A 9913-nucleotide genomic window follows, 5' to 3' on the forward strand; every position below is an offset into this window, starting at 1 on the left:
AAAAAGTGAGAGAGAGAGAGAGAGAGACAGGGTCTCACCATGTTGCCCAGGCTGGTCTCGAACTCCTGGGCTCAGTCGATCCTCCTGCCTCAGTCAGCCTCCCAAAGTGCTGGGATTCCAGGCGTGAGACATCGCACCGGCCCCTTCTTACTTCTTTACTTATGTATTTGCTGCCTGTGCCCCCTTAGAAGTAAGCTCCTGGAGGGTGGGCATGGCTGAGAAGGTAGTTAGTGCTCAAGCAAAATGGAAAAAGACAGTGGGCACAGCAGCATCTCTGCTGTGCACTGCTGCCTCCCATGCCCAGAACAGCACCCAGCACATTGTAGATGCTCCAGAAAGATCTGCTCAACAACTTCCTGCCTCAGGAGAATCACACACCTGACCTCACTGCCCCTTTCCAATTGCAAAATACTGTTCCTCACCGGGGTCTCAGCCTCGTGCCGCTTCCTCTGGGAAGCCCTCCCTGTCCCCCACCTGGGTCAGGCATTCCTATTAAACACCCTTATATTAGCTGGGCATGGTGGCACGTGCCCGTAATCCCAGCGACTCAGGAGGCTGGGGCAGAAGAATTGCCTGAACCCGGGAGGCGGAGGTTGTGGTGAGCCGAGATCGCGCCATTGCACTCCAGCCTGGGTAACAAGAGCGAAACTCCGCCTCAAAAAAAAAAATAAATAAATAAATAAAAATAAATTTAAAAAATAAATAAATAAATAAACACCCTTATAGGCCCCTGTGCCCCAGAGTGTAGTTCTGAGGGAGGAATTCTATATTTCTTTTTCTTTTTTTTTGAGACAGGGTCTTGCTCTGTCTCCCAAGCTGGAGTACAGTGGCATGAACACAACTCGTTTTTTGTATGTTTAGTAGAGATGGGGTTTTGCCATGTTGCTCAGTCGGGTCTCAAACTCCTAGACTCAAGCAATCCGCCTCCCTTGACCTCCCAAAATACAGGGACTACATGAGCCACCACACCTGGAAAATTCTACACTGCATCCTGCAATTCTTCCATCACCATTTATCTCCGGCTCCAGACCACAAACACAGGTAGGCAATGACCGTGTCCATCTCTGGTCAGGACAACATCCCCAGCACTCAGCACAGTGCCTGGCACATAGTAGGCACTCAGTAAATGTCTGGTGAATGACTGGAGCAGATGAAGTTCTGGAGGGCCGTCACCCACACAGCTTACAGTTATCCCTCTTATCCTAGGTGTTACAGTTCTGCAGTTCAGAGACTCCCCAGCCACTGGCTTTGTGGGGAAGCGGGCTCGCACCATCAAGTCAGCTTGCTATCATGAGGAGACAAGTCCAGGGCTGCTGCCAGAACCACTGAGGTCCCCAGCGCAGCATCAGCCCACATCTCGGCTGGGAGACCTCGGGCAGGTCTCTGAGCCTCACACTCGGCTGGGCCTCATCTCCCACACACCCCCCGACTGCCCACGAGTCCCCAGTGCCTTACCCGGCCACCAGGATTCGGGGGATGTCAGCGGCAAAGGCCTCACCCATCTCCCGGCTGCCCACATTGGCGATGCAGTGCAGGGCCAGGCACATGAAGGTGGGGTTGCGGCTGGCCAGGTCATTCTTAATGGCGTTGTTGATGAGGCGGATCAGCTCCGAGTTTGAGTTCACCAGCACAGAGATGAACAGGTAACCCTATGGCAAGGGAGGTGGTGGATGGCTAGGAGCCCTGCGACTGGGTGGACCCAGAACCAACCCTCAGACCCAGGAGTCTGTACTTCCAGCCCTCCTCCCTCAGACCCAGGAGTCTGTACTTCCAGCCCTCCTCCCTCAGACCCAGGAGTCTGTACTTCCAGCCCTCCTCCCTCAGACCCAGGAGTCCAGGCCCTGGCGTCCCCTCTCCAGACTCACTATCTGCTTCTCTGTGTATTTATTGGAGCTCAGCAGGTTCACAGCCTCCATGTGCCCAAAGTCAATGTCGTGGCCAAGCAGGAAGATGAACAGCAGTTTACACACATATTTTTTCTTACTGTAACCATCCAAGGCTTTGTCCCCTTGGGCAGAGGAAGGAGAAGGGGAGCCAGAAATGAGGAAGGGTCACAGTATAGGTCCCAGGAGCCCCATCCCCAGCCCCTCCTCCCTCAGAGCCAGGAGTCAGGCCCCGGCCTACCTTTGAACTTGGAGCGGATGTTGGCCAGTTCCTTGTTGATCCTCTTAATCTCCGCCTCTTTGCTCTTACCTGGGAGAAGAGGAGGAGGGTGGGTGGAGTGTTCTGGGGAGTCAGCCACCTGTTCTCCCTTTCCTAGGTACAGCCCCACCCAGCAGGAAGGGCAGATCTTCTTGGGCCCCCAGGCCCTGTGGCTTAGGACAGACCAGGACCCCTTCTCTGACTGGGAGCTTCAAAGAGGGAGGAACCACCACTCACTGAGCCCCACGGCACAGAGGGGAAGCGCAGCACACACCCTTGGGCTGTCCCTCACTTCCTCTCCTTCCTCCTCCCACTGTGGCCCCTGATCTGTGGGGCTCCTCAGGCCCCGGACACGCTCCCTGAGAGCTCCTGTCCCTGCCCCCCACACACCATGAACAGGTGATGAATGAATGAATGAATGAATGCAGAGCTTAGCTATCCCTAGGGCGCTCACCCCTACCACTGAGCTCAATGCTTCCTCTCACAGTTCTCAATCCCATGAAGGTCCCACTGTCCACCCAGGCACCAGGTCAGACCCTTGCCCCCCCCGGTCCCTATGGCCATGGCTTCATCCTCTCCTATGTGGCCTGTCCCCACTGCCTCTGGTCTCCTGGCTGCCAACCTCTCCCCAGTTTGTGTGGGACATTCCTACACCTCTGCCAGGACTGCTTGTGGAATAAACACAGACAGCCTCCCCTGATCCTACAGGCCAGGTCCCTGCTTCCTCTGTGCTCCCCAATGCCCTACATACAGTACCTTTCGGAGCACCATCTGACTGGATGCTCTCAGCCACCCTCTCTGCATCCCATGTCCCTGTTCCACTCACCCCAGACTTCATTCCTCCCGTGACAGCTTCTACCATTCACTCTGCTCCTCTGAACAGAACCCGGACATCCTCAAGCCAATCCACTGCCTCATCCTTTCTATTTCTTTATTTCTGAGAGAGGGTCTTAGTCTGTCGCCCAGGCTAGAGTGTAGTGGTGCAATCACAGCTCACTGCAACCTCAAACTCCTGGGTTTCAGCGATCCTCCCACCTCAGCCTCCCAAAGTGCTGGGAGTACAGGTATGAGCCACTGCGCCTGGCCGCCTCCTCTTAATTTGACCTTCAGAGCATGTCCTGAGCACCTCCACGGTGACCATTTCATCCAGACCCCATGCTCTCGCTCGGATGAGTGAAGCAGCCTCCCCTCTGGCCTCCTTTGTGTTTCCATATCCTGGGCTCTGTGATGCCAGCTACGGATGCTCCACCCCACAGCCCACCAAGCCCTCTGCCCCTGTCACAGCCACCCTGCCAGCGTCACCCCTCAAAGCCCTGCTGTGCATCCAGGCCTCCCTGAGTTCCACTCAGTTCCGGAACACTCACGTCCTCTTGCCTCAAGGGCCTTCACATGAGCTATGTCCTCTTCCTGGGGCCACCCCTCCCGTCACCTTCCCGTAATTTGGGTCTCGGCTCCTGCCACCTCCTCCGAAAGGCCATTCCCTTTCACTTCCTTAAAGTCAATTCTTTATTATTCTGCTTAAACAGTTATTTTTCAAAAAGCCCTTTCTGGTACATTTTACCATGCCACAATTTTATTTCTCTCCACTAACTTCCTCCCACTTCAGACTATAAGCATTAGGAGGGAGCTCCTAGAACAGTGCCCTGCATACAGCAAATGCCCACTGCAACCTCTGCCTACTGGGTTCAAGCGATTCTCCTGCCTCAGCCTCCTGAGTAGCTGGGATTACAAGCATGTGCCACCATGCCTGGCTAACTTTTGTATTGTTAGTAGAGATGTGGTTTCACCAGGTTGGCCAGGCTGGTGTCGAGCTCCTGACCCCAGGTGATCCGCCTGCCTCAGCCTCCCAAAGTGCTGGGATTACAGGCGTGAGCCACCGCACCCAGCCACTGCGCAGGTTTACAGCCTGGCAGCAGCCGGCTGTGCCACAGAGCCTCAGTGAGTGGGAGGCTGTACCATTGCAATTTGTGTAAGCACACTCCAGGATGTTCACACAACGACAAAATCACCTAACGATGCATTTCTCAGAGCATATCCCCATCGTTAAGTAACACACGAGTGTATTTAAAATGAATTAAATGTATACACAAATATGTGCATGTATATATGTTCTTTAAATATTCTTTAAATTTAAAGATATATTACATATACTTATTTACGTTTACGTATTTCTTTAAATAACTAACAATCATTTAAAGAAATACATACTATTATATGGATAAAATATATAATTCTGTTTGTTTTTTGAGATGGGGACTCATTCTTTCACTCAGGTTGGAATGCAATGGTGTGATCTCAGCTCACTGCAGTCTCGGCCCCTCGGGCTCAGGTGATCCTCCCATTTTAGCCTCCCAGGTAGCTGAGACAACAGAAGTGTGCCACCACACTCAGCTAAATTTTTTTTCTATTTTTTGTAGAGATGGGGTTTTGCCAGGTTACCCAGGCTGGTCTCAACTCCTCCACCCACCTCAGCCTCCCAAAGTGCTGGGATTATAGGCATGGGCCACCACTCACAGCCAGGAAATTATTTTTAAAGTATTATTTAAATTGTATTTAAAATGTATTTTATATATATACACACACACACAAATATGCATATATGTGTCTATTTTTTTTTTTTTTTTTTTTTTAGATTTTTTTTTTTTATTTTTACAAACTCATAGATGTGAGTCACTTTCTTTTTTTTTTTGAGATGGAGTCTCACTGTGTCCCCCAGGCTGGAGTGTAATGGTGCAATCTTGGCTTACTGCAACCTCTGCCTCCCACGTTCCAGTGATTCTCCTGCCTCAGCCTCCTGAGTAGCTAGGATTACAGGTGCATCTCACCATGCCCAGCTAATTTTTTGTATTTTTGGTAGAGACAGGGTTTCACCATGTTGGCCAGGCTGGTCTTGAACTCCTGACCTCAGGCGATCCACCCACCTCAGCCTCCCAAAGTGCTGGGATTACAGGCGTGAGCCACTGCACCCGCTCATATTTTTCTTTAAATAGGTTTTATTTTTAGTTTTTTTGAGACAGAGTCTCACTCTGTCACCCAGGCTGAAGTGCAATAGCACCATCTTGACTCACTGCAACCTCCCAGGTTCAAGAGATTCTCCTGCCTCAGCCTCCCGAGTAGCTGGAATCACAGGTGCCCACCACCAGCACACTTAACTAATTTTTTTTTTTTTTAATTTTTGTATTTTTAGTAGAGACAGGGTTTCACCATGTTGACCAGGCTGGTTTCAAACTCCTGACCTCGAGTGATCTGCCTGCCTCGGCCTCCAAAAATAAAGTGCTAGGATTACAGGTATGAGCCACCATGCCTGGCCTTTAAATAGGCTTTAGGTTGTCCACGTCTATTTGATGCTATCTTCTACATAACTGATATAATTTGCTATAAAAAAAAAGAATTCAAAGAGAAAAGAAAGGCTCTAGGTCTTCAAAAGAGAAGCAGTTGTGGCCCTAAAGGGAGGGTCTCTGGCAGAGGTGCAGCTCTGCAAAGATCTAAAGGCCAGTGATGGCCAGGGAGCCCAGGGACAGTGTTCGGGTGCTGCTGGGGTGGCACCTGGGAAAGGACTGAGGCAGCTGTGACAGGCCAGGATAACAGAAAGGATGACCCAGCACTCTGGCTAGCAAGAGGGGGAGTGAGCTCACTGTCACAGGAGGCAAGCAAGCCTGTGAGGGAGTTTTAAAGGGATTCTCTCATTCCCGGAGGGATTTTGGGGGCCAGGCTTAAGGATGAGTCACGTCCGCTCTGCTCTCGAGGCATCACTGGGTTGGAGTGGAGGCAGACAGGGGCGGTGGCGAGGATCTTGAAAGAGGCACACACGAGGCTCAGAGCGGTGGTTCAAGTCTGTAATCCCAGCACTTTGGGAGGCCGAGACAGGCGGATCACAAGATCAAGAAGTCGAGACCATCCTGGCCAACATGGTAAAACTCCGTCTCTACTAAAAATACAAAAATTAGCCGGACGTGGTGGTAGGCGCCTGTAGTCCCAGCTACTCAGGAGGCTGAGGCAGGAGAATCGCTTGAATCTGGGAGGTGGAAGTTGCAGTGAGCTGAGATGTCGCCACTGCACTCCAGCCTGGCGACAGGGCAAGACTCCATCTCGAAAAAAAAAAAAAGAAAGAAAAAAGCAGCACATATATTTCCAGGCTGAGAGGCTAGAATGAGCATAGGTGAGGAAGCCTTCTCCGTACACAGCTGCTGGGATTTGAAGATCAAAAGATGAGGCTGAGATGGACCAGGCAGAAACCAGGAAAGGCGAGCTCTGGGCAGGAGGGCCAGCAGGTCCAATGACCTGGAGGTAGGAGAGCATGGGCAAGGCAGGCGGTCAGGAAGCTTTGAGAGCGCACAGTGACGAAAGGGACAGAGCTGAGGAACGCGGGGTTCTCACAGTGACAAAAGGGACAGGGTCTGAGGAACACGGGGTTCTCACAGTGACGAAAGGGACAGGGTCTGAGGAACGCGGGGTTCTCACAGTGACGAAAGGGACAGGGTCTGAGGAACGCGGGGTACGGAGAGGCCAGCACAGCAGGTACAGCCAGACCACACAGCCTCTCCTGAGTTTCCTGAGGTGCTGGGGGGCCATGGGAAGGGCAGGCCATGCTCCAGCCAATGGCTGTTGCTGTGAGGGTTGTTGGGGTGCAAAGGCGGCCACCATCCTGCTCCAGGCAGAGCGGGGCAGAGTCAAGGGAAGTGCTGCGGGCACCATGGAGGTGCCCCACCTTGGGGCTTCTGGTTAGGGGAGATAACTCCTGCCCTAAACATGTAAGCCCCGGATCAGGGTGGGTCTGTTACTACCACCAAAGGCATCCTGACAAAGCTGAGCCCTGCCCTGGAGGGACTAATGCACTCTGATGATGGTAACACAGGCATTACCCAGCATCTCACCACGAAACCCTTCAGAGCCTTCTGGACCAACGACATTTCCTCTACTGAGACGGAGACTTGAAGTGCTGCCTGTACAAGCCCCAACAGCCCTGAATCCTCAGAATGACTTCTGGAGGCCGGGTGCAGTGGCTCCCGCCTGTAATCCCAGCACTTTGGGAGGCCGGGACAGGCAAATCGCTTGAGCCCAGGAATTTGAGACCAGACTGGGCAACACAGCAAGACCCCATCTTGGCTGGGCATGGTGGCTCATGCCTGTAACCCCACTACTCTGGGAAGCTGAGGTGGGCGGATCACCTGAGGTCAGGAATTTGAGACCAGCCTGGCCAACATGGCGAAAACCCATTATCTACTAAAAATATGAAAATTCGCCAGGCATGGTGGTGCTTGCCTGTAGTCCCAGCTACTAGGGAGGCTGAGGCAGGAGAATCACTTGAACCCGGGAGGCAGAGGTTGCAATGAGCCGAGATTGTACCACTGCACTCCAGCCTGGAGACAGAGTGAGACTCCACCAAAAAAAAGAAAATTTCAACATATCTGTGGCTTGCATTTCAGTGCTGGGTTACACCACCTGTATTCTCAAGGTCATCACTATTCCTGAGTGATGAAAATATATTCTCTGGGCCAGGCGCGGTGGCTCAAGCCTGTAATCCCAGCACTTTGGGAGGCCGAGGTGGGTGGATCACGAGGTCAAGAGATCGAGACCATCCTGGTCAACATGGTGAAACCCCGTCTCTACTAAAAATACAAAAAATTAGCTGGGCATGGTGGCGCGTGCCTGTAATCCCAGCTACTCAGGAGGCTGAGGCAGGAGAATTGCCTGAACCCAGGAGGCGGAGGTTGCGGTGAGCCGAGATCGCGCCATTGCACTCCAGCCTGGGTAACAAAAGCAAAACTCTGTCTCAAAAAAAAAAAAAAAAAAAAAAGAAAATATATTCTCTGTAAACAACAAAATCAAACCCTATCATTCTCCTGCTCAACCAGGCCACCAAGACCCTAGAGTTGCCCCTTATATATTAAGGGTTTGCATGTTCATTTCCTCCCGGATCAGAACACCAGTGCCATGAGGGCAGGGACGTCCTGCTGCTTCTGTCCCTGCTGTGTTCCCAGGGCCCAGGGCAGTCTGGCGCAGGGGAGGTGTTGAATGCGGATTTTCGGACCAAGGCCATCACACAATACCCAGCTGGAAAAGGGTGGGGCTGGGGCTCAGGCCTGCATCTGTCCAGTTCTTACGGCGCCGGCCTGTGGTCAGACACCCACCGAGGTGAAATCTTTTTGACCATCCTTGCTTTCCACAGAGGCCAGGGGATCCTGTGAAAATGTGAGTCAGACCCCAGCACTTTTTCTGCTCCAAACTCTTCCATGGCTCCCAGCGGTCTCGAGGTAAAGGTCAAGTCCTCCCTGCAGCCCGCAAGGGCCCACACCACCTGCCCTGTTCTCTCTCTGGCGGGATCTCCTGTCCTCTCTTTCTCCAAGGCAGGAGCCGCTGTCCCTGCTCCACTCCAAGCACAATCCTGCCTCAGGGCCTTTGCACAGGCTGCTCCCTCCTCCAGAGTCCTGCGTGCACAATCCACCCACTTCATTAGATTCTCCGCTCCAATGCCACCTTTTCAGCAATGCCACCTGACCAGCCTACGTAACAGCATTGTCCTTAACTCCATCTCCACACCCTTTCCTTGCTTCATTTTCCACCAACACCTACTACCACCAGTCTGGCCCCCGAAATATTCGCCTGTGTCGTGGCCCATCTCTCTAGAACATGAGCACCCCCAGGCAGGGACTTCTGCTCACTGCGGTAGCCCCATCACCTAGAACAATGCCTGGCACCCAGCTGGAACTCAAGAAAGACTGGTTCCATCATTCATTCATTCATTCATTCATTCAACTGGCAATCATCTCCTGAGGCCTCCCATGGGCTAGAACCTACAGAGAACAAAGCTGGGGACCCAGGGAAGGGTCAGACCCAGGGCCTGGGCTCCAGGGGCTGGGGCAGATGTCACCACCACGTGGATCACCATCTGCAGTGGGATGTGCTCTGATGGAAGGGCTGAGGGCAGCGTACGGCCAGCACCCTGCTCCCACTGGCTCGTTCGGCCAACTAAGCCTCCTCCAGTCAGACTCTGCCTTGACAGGAGACGGCCCCAGCCCTTGCTCCCCGTCAGATAAGACTTCTGCTGAATTCCCACTGCAGGCAGGAAGACAGAACATGCCCTCAGGCTGGGCCCGGCCTCAACCTCTCCCCCTCCTTATCTGCAGAATTGGCCCTCCCTGCCCTCCTTAGAGCCTGCCTTTCGCTTTCTAGACCCTTCCCCCAGCCCCACTGTGCCCTTCAGGTCCTCTGGCAGGCTGGCTCCACAGGCTTCCCTCTGCTTCCCTCTGAGCCCTGCCTCTCCCCACCTCCTCCTCCATATCCCTCTCCTTCTCTTCCCTCGCTCCTGCTTGAAACCTTCGCCAGTGCTCTCAGGACAAACGTGGACCTGGCCTCTGCCCACTCCCCAGCGTCAGCCCCTCTCCCTCTCTGCGCCAGCCACACAGGGCTTTTCTCAGGGTCTCGCTGGGGCGTCAGGGCCTTTTCTGTTTCCAGAAAGAATTCTTCAAAATAGGGAGGGGGGCCGGGTGTGGTGGCTTGCTTCTGTAACCCCAGCACTTTGCGGGGCCGAGCTCCGCGGGTCACTTGAACCCAGGAGTTTGAGACCAGCCTGGGCAACAGACTAAAAACCCATCTCTACAGAAAATACAGAAAAATTTGCTGGGCCAGATGGTGCGGGCCTGTAGTCCCAGCTACTTGGGAGGCTGAGGCGGGAGGATAGCTTGAGCCCAGGAGGTGGAGGCTGTAGTGAGCTGAGATTTTGGTACTATACTCCAGCCTGGATGACAGAGCCAGACTCTGTCTCAAAAAA

General features: G+C 53.1%; 1 protein-coding gene across 2 annotated transcripts in view; it reads right to left on the reverse strand.

Annotated features, from left to right (window-relative positions):
• Nucleotides 1-9913, reverse strand: part of AP2A1 (adaptor related protein complex 2 subunit alpha 1) — a 41731-nt gene that overhangs the window by 26649 nt on the left and 5169 nt on the right. For both annotated transcript variants that reach the window (XM_017512615.2, XM_017512613.2), the window contains exons 2-4: nucleotides 2125-2193; nucleotides 1866-2008; nucleotides 1456-1649 (exon numbers count right to left, since the gene is read on the reverse strand). In XM_017512615.2, coding sequence (XP_017368104.1) covers nucleotides 1456-1649; nucleotides 1866-2008; nucleotides 2125-2193 — 406 coding nt within the window. The remainder of the gene's footprint in view (nucleotides 1-1455; nucleotides 1650-1865; nucleotides 2009-2124; nucleotides 2194-9913) is intronic.

This window comes from Cebus imitator, unplaced genomic scaffold (assembly GCF_001604975.1).
Source record: "Cebus imitator isolate Cc_AM_T3 unplaced genomic scaffold, Cebus_imitator-1.0 Scaffold473, whole genome shotgun sequence".
Classification (NCBI taxonomy): Eukaryota; Metazoa; Chordata; class Mammalia; order Primates; family Cebidae; genus Cebus; species Cebus imitator.